At 37.0% G+C, this 14,243-nt stretch overlaps 1 protein-coding gene across 1 annotated transcript in view; it reads right to left on the reverse strand.

Annotated features, from left to right (window-relative positions):
• Positions 1-11,467: 11,467 nt before the first annotated feature.
• Positions 11,468-14,243, reverse strand: part of grm3 (glutamate receptor, metabotropic 3) — a 64,345-nt gene continuing 61,569 nt past the window's right edge. Inside the window, exon 11 of the mRNA XM_020934718.2 lies at positions 11,468-11,544. Within this exon, the coding sequence (XP_020790377.1) occupies positions 11,468-11,544 (77 nt within the window). The remainder of the gene's footprint in view (positions 11,545-14,243) is intronic.

Consider the following 14,243-nt stretch of genomic DNA (forward strand, 5'->3'; position numbering starts at 1 on the left):
AGGTTTTGGATTAAACAACAAACAGTGTGGAGCAGCGGGTTGAGAGACAGCATAACTTCTGGCTCTCTCTGCAGTCCTTATTCATTGTTTTGGAGCCTTTTCTCTTATGAGTAACATCATTGCATATGACAGGAGTGATAGATGTGCAAGGCATGCTTTGGCTCACCTCCTCCAACCGTGCCAAAGTCCAAAACATGTGGAGCCGAGGCACTAGTGGTTGCATTCACGCCGGGGGAAATCTGTGCTTGTGCACGGCCTGAGCACAGCCTTAGCTTGAACTACAGCAGGTGAGCTGAGTGTATAGTCAAACAAGTCCCTCTCAAATTACATTAAAGTCACAAGGTAATTTTTCAGTTTAGCTCTCTTTAAACGCTGTACTTCTGCCATGCCGCTGTCCAGAACCTGACCACCCTTATACTTTCAATCATAAGGGTGTATAAAGAAGTGAACTAAGACAGTGTGAAGTCACCCATAGTCAAATAAAGCGCACAATGACAGTTATAGGGGCAAATTTCTGGTGTTTTGCTCTATATTAGGAATAGGAATTTATTTATGGACAAAATAGAGAAATAAAAACACTAGGATCATGTAGAGCGTGTTAATACAAACATTTTAAGACCAAAATGACGAGTCTCACAACAGCAGTTAGAGAGAGAGGGATGAAAGTTTTTCAGTGTAAAGTCAATAGGCTCTATTCACGGTTACGTCACAAACCAGGAAGACTTTTGGAAAGATGCGATTACAACTTCCAGTGTACCTACTGATGGTGATAAATTAAATTGAAGTAAATATCATCAGCGGTTAAATGAGGAATGCATATGTATGTGCTGTTTGGAATAATCTGGAATTTGGTGCCCTCATCTCTTCTATTACATGTACCCTGTGCGCTCGGAATTGTGCGTCAGTGGGGAAATGATGAAAACTGAGGTATGATTGTAACTGTTAATTAGCCGAACATAATGGAACACTACAGTGACATGTAGATGAAGAAAACTGGGCCATTTTCTAATTTTTCCTAGATTTTGTCAGACTTACTACTGCAAACAGAGCCCACCGGAAGTTGTAATCGCATCTTTTCAAATGTCTTCCTGGTTTGTGACACATGCGTGAATAGAGGCTATTGGAAACAGAGTGAATGGAGCCAGAAGTGCACCCATGAACACTATATATTTTGAAAGCGGTGGCTAGAGGGTTACCTATACTCTATGCACCTTCAAACCTTCAATATTCACACACACATGGCACAAATAATAACCTTACCACTGAGTTACAAACTTTGGAGCCAGTTCTAGACTTGTACCAGCTTGGACCTTTTAATGTGACCCAAACAGTCTTGAACATGAAAACACAACATTCCTGAAAGAAAGAGGATTATAAATAACGAGAAGACACCCTGGACTGGTCTCAGTGAGAAATCATTTATTAAAACTCTAGATGAGTGTCTGCTTCGGTAATAGACCACAGCGGAGAACATGGCAGGAGAGTCAGGACACATTTGGTATGGTAGATCTGTGTGTGTGCACATGTGTGTGCTGGGGAGTCGGGGCTTAATAGGGACACTGCAGGTGAGGTGTTCGGGCCCCTCCCGCACTGCCTTGGTGAGAGCCACAGCTGACTCTGAGCAGCTACGGGCCCCGGGGCCACATACCTCTCCTCAGCACACATGTGAACACACAGCCAGTGCACCACAGGGCTGCTTAAAGGGACAATACTCTGCTAGTAGAATGTATGTTGTGCCCTTAGAACTAAAGGATTCTATCTGATATTTTTATTGAAATTTTGTTATTCATATATTCTTGTTCCTGAATACTTTAAAGATTTTGCAGTGTTTTGGAGCACTTTTTCACATGAACAAAAACCACTTTCCCCATTCCATTGTTTAAAGTGCTTCTGGCAGGTTTTCATGTTTTTGTAATTCTGACACAGTTTGGTGGGATAGAACCTGTGAAACATATTGTATTTATCATAGTTTTACATCAAGTGGCAGTTTGTGAAGAAAAGTGAAAAACAAAAAGTTGGAAAATACAGGAAGTAGCAGTGAGTTCTAAAATGATCAACTCAAGTATCATCAATTCCATCCTAAATGCAGAGACAATTTATGTGCAAAGAAGCAATTTTTTTTCTGTCAGTTTAAATACTGATTTAATGGAAAAAAAAAGTGTTTATTATTATGTGTTATTTTTGGGCAGTTGTTATGACATAGACCTACATAGATCTGTTACCTAGCAACTGTTAAGTTAAGGAGGGCCAAAACTTGTTGAAATTGCACAATAGTTATGATTAGACTCATAAAAACAAATTACATAAATGATAATTATGAAGTCAATGTTTAAACTGTCAGAAAAAGTGTTCCCAGCGAGTAAATTGTCCTTGTATTTTGCATAAAATGTTCAGTGTTATTCTGTTTTAGAACTCAATGCTACTTCCTATATTTTTGTACTTTTCAACTTTTCACCCACAAACTGCCACTTAGCTGATGTAAAACTATGACAAACATTTACCCCAGGTACAATCCAACCAAACCAATTGGAAAAACAAGAAAAAAATCTGTCATATGTACTTTAACATCTCAGAACTCCCCAGAACAATTATAACCATTACATTATGCAATATATATCAGAAAACATATTTGGAGTGCTTTGTTGTATTTCCTTGCTTAACTAATCCAACATATTTCACTCTCACTGTTCCACACTGTGACATTATTAGGTAGCAATCCACAATGTAAAGTAATATGTTTTTCACTGCACTCAAATTTCTCTTAAAATTTTAATGAGCTTTAAAAGGGTGAAAATGCAGAGTATTGGACCTTTAAGAAGGACATTTGAGAACAGATAAAGAAGAAAAATTGACTAACAGTGGCACTGAAGGGCACGCAACCATGATAACTCACTAAAAATGACCCAAGTATGTATGTAGCGGTGTAACATGTTGACTTGCCCTTCAGAACCACCATAGTTGAATATTTAAAGCTGGGGTACCTGATTTTGAAACCGCAAATGGAGGAAGTGTTCAGATTTTGGCACATCGTCAATATACGCATGCCTTGTCTTGTGAGAATCAGGAAGCGTGTCGTTAGCATGCTAGTTGTCATTAGCTTTTTTATGACGGCGTATTCATCGTGGTGAATAGTTCGGAATGCTTCAGGTAAGTGAGGAATAACTTTGGACCACTGCAAATTGTTTGAAATGAACCAGTTCTGTTTTTTACGTTTTTAAGTGTAAATATCAGGTAAAGTGCCTTCAAGTTTGAGGGCAATGTTTTCAGAAAATGAAGGAAAACTGAATGGAGTGGAAGCACAGCCAATCAGAGCACTGTTCTAGCACTTAATTCCAGGTTATTGAAAAAACAAAACAAAACATTATTTAAAATTATAAGCATGCAGTTGTCCCATTTAGTAATTTTTCAGTCATTTTTCAAAATACAAGAAAACAAAAGTCAGGTACCCCAGCTTTAACTACATCTCCTGTCTGGACATGAGTGGACATAGGTCTGTACAATAACCCTGTGCCTCTGCCCATTCACACATACATAAGGCACATAGCCATATTCAGAACACTACTGTTACAGCGGGCACAGAGGGACGCCCCATGTGTTTCATACAGCACTCTACTTCCTCCTTTAGAAAAGACAGAGCTCATAAATAATTCAGACTGGAAATCTCAATGTTATTCTTGAATTCAGTAGTCGGGCTAGTTTTTATGTGTTTTCCTATTATGTGACATGGTATCATCAAATAATTCAAGCTAAATGATCTAGCAGTAAAGTTAGAAAACCGCAGCTGACATCATATATACCTCCAAAAATGTAAAAGTCGACCTTAAATACATGTATTATGAGATTGTTTTTGTTAATTAAAGACGTAATATGTAACCTTTCTAATGGAAGGTCCGCTACCTGCTATTCTCCACGGAGGTGTTATTGCCTTGCGTGTAATGTTACAGATCAGATCCATTCACACTGAGAAGGTTTTAATAGTATTTTTTGACTAAAAACAGCTCATATAATTTAATACCATACTGTATGTTGCGGTCCCCTCATCAGAAAAGTTACATAATACACTTCTAAATAGTTAATGCTGAACGAATATATGCATTTTAAATAGATTATATAGACAAAAAACCCACATATTTAAAATTTTACAGTAATTTAAGATAAAATTGTGTTGAGCTTGGAACTATTTCAAATGTAGCTCAACAGTGATTCTCCCATAGACTTTCAGAAAAAAATAAAAATAAAATAAAAGTCCAAAAGTTCAGTGTTCACCTGCTATGTGGTAACTAATGACCACAAGACCTATAATTTCTTTTACAGAGTCTTGCATTTTAAACATGCTTTTTGGACTGAAAACAACCACGTTAGGGATATTAGTAAGCACAGAGCTGGTTAGCCGCTATGCCTTTGAACTATTAATATCAGAATTTTTCAAAATGTCTAAAAATTTATGAAAAATTTACTTCTGGAACTGGAGCGGACTTTGAAGTGGACGGGACTACTGAGCTCCCTAACTAGTCGAAACTGGTGCATTGTATAGTGTTTTTAACCCTCATACCAGTACATAGGATTTGCATAATTGACAGCTGATACCAGATGCCAGCTGTTAACAAAGTGCATTTTTGTATAACTACTAAATTATAGCAAAAATTAAATTTTATGCTGTTAGCTGTACAAAAGTTTTAGAGTGAAGGCATTTCACTGCTCATCCAAGTGGCTTCTTCAGTTCTTAATGAAAACTGGTGGTTCACTGCCTTATATCGTGTTTATCTTCACTCAAACATTTTGTCCAGTTTAAGGTGCATTGTGTAACTTTTCTGGCGGAGGGTCTGTCAAATGCTTTCCTCCATGGAGATATTATTGCTTTGTCTGGAATGTTTCACAGTATAGTATTAAACTTTTCAATCTTGGAGACCAAACCAGACCAAGTTACAGGTCAGATCTGTAAAGAGGCGACCCTGCTCACTGTCAAAATGCCCGGTTTTCTAGATATTTTTGAGCCATAAAACCACCTAAAATTTAGTGAATGTAAGGTAGAACTGTTTGATGTCATCTTGTGGAACATTCCAGACGGAGCAATGACATATCCACAGAAAAAAGCGAGTGATGGACCCCCAGCCAAAAAGTTACATAGTATACCTTTAAATCTTCTATATAGGTTTTCTATGAAACCTACATGGACTACGAAGGATTACACAGACAACCTACCAAACTGTTATTCCTAATTCATTGTATATATAGTTCATGTATGGTGTATGTGAATATGGATTTGAGTGTAATGTCACGTTAACCAAACATTCATTGAAGACTAAGACCAGCAAACCAAAGTATTTACATTTTTTGCTCAGGCGTAACAAAAAGTTAGACTATTTTACTAGTTCTCTTATAGCATCACTGACGTATTCTCTCTAGTCTAATGCTAGCTCTATCTACAATGAATGAATAATCAGCATTAGCACGGACAGTATATTGCTGTGTGCACGATACTGTACAAAGCCCTTTTTTCCCTGTTGAAGTTCATAAGATATAAAAAGTGAAGTTGTAAAATGGTCATACGTTACAAAAACATGCAATAGAAATATTCATGGTATTTACAAGAAATGAGTAAATATAAGCCAGAAATATGAAGTGTAAAAATATGTCAGAGATTGGTGTATAAAGCCACAGCATGGTTATTAAAGAAGACATTTTTATATTAACTATGACATTAGTGGAACATTATGTTTTAATTTGGACATTTTAAATCGCTATATTGATCTAAAATGAGTCCAATGATTACCAGGTTGGAAAATTGCAGTGCCCAATGAGAGAAATTACTGCTAGCCCCTTTACTGAATCTTAAACGTCATAAAAAAAACCCTACAGATCACACTAGAGAGCAGCAGATTTAAAAAAAAAATTGAGCTGAAATGGCAAAGAGATATTACCGACAAAAAAAAAAAAAAAAAAAAAAGAAAGAGAACGAAATAAGTACGTCACAGCAGGTACGTACGGGGTAGATCGAAGCAATGATGTCATGAATACAGGACAATAAAGATCACTCAAGCATGCACAAATCACTCTAAATATAACTTTGAGAGGGAAAATGAGAAGGAAACAACTATAACAAATGTCTTCTTTAAAGGTGGCCATATTGTCGAGTTGATTGCAGTGTTTTGTTTATAATAAGAAAATAAGATGCTTTGTGAGCTCAGTTACAAGGTACTGCCATTTTTGGTAAAGTTGTTTTATGCATGTACCACTGATAAACATATTCTATCTGACTTTTCTATACATTTTAAACCTTATTTTAGGCCTACTTGACATCTTGAGAACGCTGCATATACTGTACATTTCACTGTGCACCTCATTATGCACGAAAGGCAAATAACATTACCAGGATATTTTAAAACCTGATCATAAAATGGATAAACGGTAAATGTATGCAAACACACTCACTGATGAAGTTAATGTACCAAACCAACTCAAGATTTTGTGTTGTTCGTACCTATATTATAGTAATGTTTTGTTCCCGCATGTTTTTGAAATCCAAATACTTTCACTGGACGTTTAAATTTTCTTCACTACAGACATCTCTTTGCTAGAGTCATGTTGACAACAGCCACGCTTCACGCCAAATCAAACAGATAAACTATTGATACTTTTCAGCTGACATAATTCCCTGGGGGGTGAAGCTAACTAGAGGCACTGCTCTGTCTAAAGGTTCATTACTCAAATCAGACTTTAATTTGAGCTATGTTTAAACACAATGTGACCATAAAGAATTGGTTTAGCTATAATTACAATGAGCTGATTTTGTGCTGTTAAACAGGTCCCTTTCAAATAACACTCACAAGCTTGCTAGTATAGCCAACAATTTTTCAGTTAGTCAATTTTGGGACCATGGACGCTCGTATCGATCACAGGCTCCTGCAAATGTGTTGTTTAAATCCATTTTGCATTTCTTCTTGAGCTTTCAGATAATCTAAAAACATACTGGGCATTGCGTCACCATGGTAACTGCTGAACATTCTTCCATAGACATGCATGCACCCCCCCACCGCCGTCCATGTGTGACTTGACTGCAAAGTATCAATAGCGTCCTGGAAAGTCACATGTTTACTATACATATATACATCTCAAGTTATAAAATATGAAGTGACAAGACATCCAAAGACATCCTATGGTATTAAAAAAAGGCAAAATCAAGATATTATGTTGTGCAATTTTTATATGACTTGAATAATATCACAACTTTCAGGAGACAGTGGACGTGGGTGTAATGACAAGTTCCATAGCAGCAGTGTCTGTAATATTATGCATGTGTACGCTAAACCAAGGCCATGTTCTGAACCAGTCTGATCATTCTGAGCTCTGAACAGAGGGAGGAGGCTGCTCTATGAAACACGTCTCTACTACGGCCCCTCAGATAAAGGGATTCCATGATTAAATAGAAAAAATAACATTTGTACCGAAAGCAACAACATAATCAACACTAAAAGATCAGAACACATGAATGTAAATGTGTAAACAAATGTTTTTAGTCCAAGTATTTTGTACATGTTCACTCAGCTGCCCTTTTCAATCCTGTTTCTCCCTTTGTCCCATTAAAAAGGGGTTACATTATGTTAAATTACCTTTTACAACTTAATAATATAACTTAATAATATTTCATTGGAAATAAGCCTGGTGCTTTGGTTCAGTGACTGTATCAATGGTTGTATCCTGTGGCACTGAGTTTTCAAATGGCTGAGCTCAATGGCCCATGTGTTTTCCCCTTTCGTACCTTTGACTAAACCTGTCTTATTTAAAGGCCCTGTGCCCAAATTTTTTCCCATTTAGGCTACATGCTAATCACAAACTGAGCCCTCCTATATGCTGATAACAAGCAGCCTAATAGGGTACCGGCCTATTCAAAGATCTTTGCTAGAATGCTTAGTTTTGTGATATACGTAATATAAATAAACTATATAATCTGTAGACTTAATATAAATACCTATAAATACTTAAAAATATTTTCACACAGCAAATTCAAAAGTCAGTTCAACTCTTATTGCTCATTTTAACACTTAACCATATCATATAGGCTCCACACTAGAATTTGTTAACTACACTTTTAAAAAGTGTTGAAGGCTCAACATTGGTAAAGTGTAATACTCCTCATAGCTGAATTTAACACAGATTAAGATTAGATTTTTTTTCACACTAGTGTTCAATGAAAAGCTAATAACACTATATTGACATATTTTAACATTTTATGAAGTAAAACTATTGTAGAGTGTTCTTTATTTTACCCTACTCAGTAATAACTCTTTCTTCCCTAAATAGTGTCAGTGCTGTGTGTCGACACACACAGTTCAACTGAAGGTACAAATTGGGTTTCTGTACAAAAGAGGCAATGAGTCCATCTTAAATGAATTTCCACATTACGTCGTCCCTGCTCACTGTAGCTGGCTGTGTTCATGTGATCATTTCTGACCAATCATCATGATGGTGGGCTGCACATGTCCTTTCTGGCCCCATGTAGCCCCCCTCCTGCTGACGAGCAAATCATAGATCTATAATAAGAACTGGATAAGACACTCCCCCTCTGTCCCGGGGCGAGATCGACCAGTGGCTGCTCCATAGGTGCTCCCCAGAAGAAAGAATTCTCCCACAGAGCACAATGCATTTTGTGTAAACCAAAGCCTGTGTTCGGATGACAGGGCATTGACAGATTATGTAGGAACTGTTCTGTAATTTTACAATATGAACTTTTTTGAGTTTTTAAATCGTTAAAATGCCTGAAAGTTAGCTTCATAAGATTTAGCCTAGCTCTGCACGATCAGCTAGCGCTCTGATTGGCCAGAACTGCACATTTGACGTTATATGTTTGGCAGCATAAGGCCGGTATTCAGGCAGTAATTCAGAAAGAAGAAATCTTATATGTGTCAATCAGATCCATGGTGTCAATGAGCACAGGCCATTGAAAACAATACAGCACCATCTTGGATTCATCTTCTAGATCTTATTATATTTTCATGGAGCAAACCAAGATTTACGGCTAACGCTACAGCTAATGCTAGCATAATGTAGCCCCTTTAAATGACAATAGCTCCCAGATTGTGCTGTTTCAACCATCAGTAGTATAATACAAATATACAGACACATTAGAAATGCAAACATCAGTCATTATTACAATGAGAACTACAAAAAGCATGAATAGAAAGGGAGTATTGCAGATGAGCAGGGTCCAAGCACATTTATGTACACTGCATCGTCATAACAAAGCTATCAAAACAGGCTCCAAAAAATTCCTCCTAAAAACGTATTGTTATTTTTTGTTCTTTTGTTTCTCTACTTACAACAATGTCAATTCTCTGTATGTACAACCCTAGAAAATAATTTAATTTTAGTTACACATTTCTACATCTGATACAATACAGTTCTAAGTCCACAGAGACACGTTGGTTGGTCTGTTTGTGCGTGTATGGAGCTCCACAGTGCCTCTGGGTTGGCACAAAAACAATTTCACATTCATTCTTCCCACAGAAACTGAAAGTGTATTAACAGTTTAAAAGCATGATTCAAACCAACACTGCAAAATCTGAAAATAGGAGTCAAAATTACTTCTTACCTATTACTATTACTTATTACTTTCTTAATACATGCAAGGATTTTCCGAAAAAAGTGAGCATCAAACTGCCATGTTTGTTTTCCCAGTGGGATGCGTCTATTGACAAAGCCGATCTTTTCCAGTCTTTTGAACCATATCGCTTTTGTTTCTGGTTCTGATATTGTCATATTTTAGTTTTAGGATTGGGACATTGTAATTGTGTGGTTGTTGGATGTCCTAACACCGGAAAACGGCTCGAGAAATGGGCTTTGGAAGTTTACGAACTCCATAACTACAAAAGGAAAATCAGATCTGTGTGACGGCAAACCTCCGTTCAAACTGTTTCCCTTCCCAACGGAAATAGAAAAATAGTGAAAGGCAAAGGCGATGGGCAGTATTGATACACAGGAAGGACGAAAAAGGTTACCTTTTGCTGCCTAAGAATCTCAAGTTTGCAGTGAACATTTTGTATGTGGAGCACCATCAAAGTAAAATCCCGATTCCGCACTCAACCTTGGTTACAAATATAAAAAGTCAACACCAAAGCGAAAGGCACCAGGTGTTCGCCAAGAAACATCTTCCACTGCAAAGCAACCAAGACGCGATGTTGCTGTAAAACCAGATGAACAAGAAAGTGCGACCTCAGCCTATTTGTCTTCTGCACCTCTCGCTTAACAAACGGGATCCCGCTTTGATGGCGCTCCACAAACAAAATGTTGGCTGCAAAGTCTGGATAATTTCTTAAGCAGCAAAAGGTTACCTTGTTCATCCTTCCTGTGTATCAGTACTGCCCATCGCCTTCGCCTTTCACTATTTTTCTATTCCATTGGGAAGGGAAACAGTTTGAACGGAGGTTTGCAGTCACACAGATCTGATTCCCCTTTTACAGTTATGGAGTTTGCAAACTTCCAAAGCCTGTTTTCGACAGTGGGACATCCAACAACCACACAATTACAATGTCCCAATCCCAAAACTAACATATGACAATATCAGAACCAGAAACAAAAGCGATATGGTTCAAAAGACTTGAAAAAATCAGCTTTGTCAATAGACACATCCCACTGGGAAAACAAACATGGCAGTTTGATGCTCACTTTTTCGGAAAATCCTTCCCAGTATGCAATGTGCAATGACCGGAAGTCCGAAATTCGAGTTGCATGTATTCTCCTAAATTTGAGTTTTAAGTGCTTAAATGCATTTAGTTTAATTTAGAGTTTTGGAATAGATTCAATATAAATATTTTTTCTGGCCATATCAAAGACTGCATTAGCAATGGACTGACCGGAGTGTTGACATCACCCATAGTTTAACTAAGGCCAAATGGGGGCAATCGAGGCTAACAGCAAATTTAATTAAATTATTTGTGTAATTATTTGAATCAGTGCATACTAAACAATGTGTCAGCAAGCAGCTTCTTCATAAATATGCCAGAGCACAACAGCTAAATTTCAGCCATTGTTGTAATTTACAACTCCATATATAGAATTCAAAGCATATGTATCAATCAGGAGCCAATCAGGAGCGAGGTTGTTGAAGGTACACACCCTTCCCACCTTCCAAGTTAAAATCACTCAAATTCAGAAGTAATTTTAGCCTCTTTTTTCTTTTCTTTTCTTTTTTTTTTTTTTTTTTTCTTCTTTTTTTTTTTTTGCAGTGTACTCATGATTATTTAATATTTTTAAAGAGTACATTTACAGAAACACTGGTAACCCCCCTGATGCTTTTAACACACCTTTTTAAGTCTATGGGAAAAACAAATGGTACTTTTACCTCTACAACCAGTAGTGCTCCCCATATCTGAGCTCCATGTGTGTGCAGTGGTATTTATGTATAAAGAGTCCGACGGAGCAGGGTTTGTCGGTGGGCGTGGTCTAACAGTCGAGGGGCAGGGCTGGGGGCTCACAGGGAGGACGTGGTGGAGTCGACGATCTCCCTCCCGTTACACACCGCTGGGACAAAGTGCGCACTCACAGAAGCTGCAGGCACAAAAGTAGAGATCAGTTAGTATGGACATATACATTCAGTTACATGTTCCAATGGTAGTTTTCAGATTGTAGAATGTGATGATGCCATAATCCCAGATGGAGGAAAGATCCATTTTTCTTTATAGATTACATTGTACTTTCATATAAAATATTCAAATAACCTCATTTCTAACTGACTCTTGTGAGCTTTTAGAATATTGTTACTTAATCAAAAATATGCCCAGAGTTGTGTTTTGTTTTATTCACCTATATTTGAGTAACCCAGGTTAATTATATCTCCAAAGCTCCGTGAAATCATCCAAATGATGTATGGAGTTTAAAAATACAGTGGAGCACTTCTTGTATTAGCATGTGTTTCTGTTTGAGAGAAGAACTCAGCCTAAATATGAGGGGCTTGTGTGTTAATGAAATGAAACAAACCAAAACTAAAGATATGTTTTTCATCAAAAATAGTTTTTTAACATTTAGCTACCCCTATTTGTATTCAATATTATAGGCCAATAATATTTAACATGACTAGCTAAAATTAATATTGTTAAAATAAAGTGTTGTTGTTAAATTGTGAGTACTGTCTGGCAACACACAGTTTAAAGCCATGTACTAGAGTTTGAACCATAAGTGAGGAACTGTTCCACTCACTTAGTCTCGTCTCTTACTCTGATGTTGCACCAACTGTCTGGCATTGTCAACAACGTGCCTAAATGGTTCTTACAAAAAAAACAAAAAATCTTTCATTTATCATGCAGTGAGTTTCGATAATGATGTTTTCCTGAACTAAGCACAATAAAAGTCAGGAACAAAGTCTTTCAAAGTTTATATAGCTTGGTATCAAGTCCAAAATCTTTTTATGACAGCAGTGAAAAACGTTCATAGAAATAAATATATTAACCAAAACAAAGTCAAAAAGAAAAACAAAAGAGCCGTGAAACAACCCGATAAGATGCTGGGTCACTGCTGGTAAATACATTTATTCTATAGTGTCAAAACACTTGAATGAATGCTAACTTTCGAATTTAATATTAGTGAACATAATAAAATTTCCATTGATTTAAAGAAGACATACAGTATTGTGCTTGCACCTGCTATAAAGTTATAATCCATAACACTTGTTGATCATTTTGGTGTATTTGATTTTTAAATCACAATATTCATCTAATCAGCTTCAAACAAATGCATTAGAAAACTGCGGCGCCCAATGGGAGCTGACGTTGTAAATGAGTAAAGAGCCATGAAGTTATTGGCATGTCATGATAGTTGCACATCATGCTAATGACTCACAGATTTTTTTCATTTGTACTAAAATTACTACTTGATGCTGCCGATGTGTGTCATTGATTAAAGATTGCTCAAACACGCAACTTTGGCTGAGTTAATGGTGAGGGGAAACAGCTATAACATGATTCAAAGCTCTGAAAAGTCGATTTTGCATAATATGTCTGCTTTAACATTAGGCACAAACCCGAGATCCATTAGAGGTGTCACAGCTCCATCTGATAAAGGAAACAAAAAGGAACTGAAATAATGAAAAATTACAAACCAGGAAAATAATCTCTCATGCTTGACTGAAAGAAACATTAAAAGTAAGCATGTGAAGTCTGTACTCAGCAATCACAATTGTATGTAGTGACAGTGTATAGTCTAGTGTTTTTCAGGATCTGTCAGGCTCCCGGGGGCCCCTCCCTCTGCAGAGCTCAGTGCAGGCTGTCAGCTGGAGCCCTCTGTCTAACTAGCTCATGATTGAACCTGTCAATCATACATAAATGATAACTGCTGCAGAGGAGGAGGAAGAGGAGGAAGAGGAGGAATACAGGGCCAGATTTAGAGTGTGGCAGGAGTGTGGCACTGGGTTAGAACAATACAACAAAGTGACACATTTTGACATTCTCTGCTGTCAAAATGAGGGAAAACCGTCTTACTACCACTGTACAGAAGGAGATAAGAGTCGAAGGAGTTACTGACATTATGTACTAATTTAATTATTTGTTATCTGGACTGTACACAAAAGAAAGCCCTTTTAAAAGTGCTCTGTGTAACTTTTCTGGTGGAGGATCTGCCATCTGCTTGTCTTAATAATCATGTTATTGCTTTGCCTGAGATGTTCCACAGTATGGCATTAAACAAATATATACTGTATTTATTCAATAATGTTTTTATTACCCAAAATTACCACAAAAACTTTCATTATTAACATGAGCAGGCCCATTTTTCCACATATCTGACCTGTAATTTGTGATTTGGCCTGCTTGTTTCCATGGGAAATGGTTGAATGAAATGCCATACTTTAGAATAGAGATATCAAACTCAAATTCCAAAATTAAAAACTGGGACTAAGTCATGGGCTGGGACTAATTATTTATTGCAAAATTTCAACAACATCTGCATGTTTTCTCTTCTTTCGAGATATGTAATATTAAACCTTTTCTTATTAAAATAAATGTTTAATAATAGTTTTGCTTAAACAATGAATCCAGAACAAGCATAATATAAATTAATAACAAAAAAAATGTCTCTGTATGTGTATCTGTAGCCGGCGGGTCAGCTCTAATACATGTTTGATATAATCTCGTGGGCCAAATATAATTATATTGCTGGCCAAATTTGGCCCCTGGGCCTGAGTTTGACATGTCTGCTTTAGAACATTCCACAACAGTAACATCTCCATGGAATCAAGCAGACGGCGGACCCTCTAC

The sequence above is a fragment of the Boleophthalmus pectinirostris genome, unplaced genomic scaffold (genome assembly GCF_026225935.1).
Source record: "Boleophthalmus pectinirostris isolate CB_2022bp ecotype Guang Dong unplaced genomic scaffold, ASM2622593v1 HiC_scaffold_2, whole genome shotgun sequence".
NCBI lineage: Eukaryota > Metazoa > Chordata > Actinopteri > Gobiiformes > Gobiidae > Boleophthalmus > Boleophthalmus pectinirostris.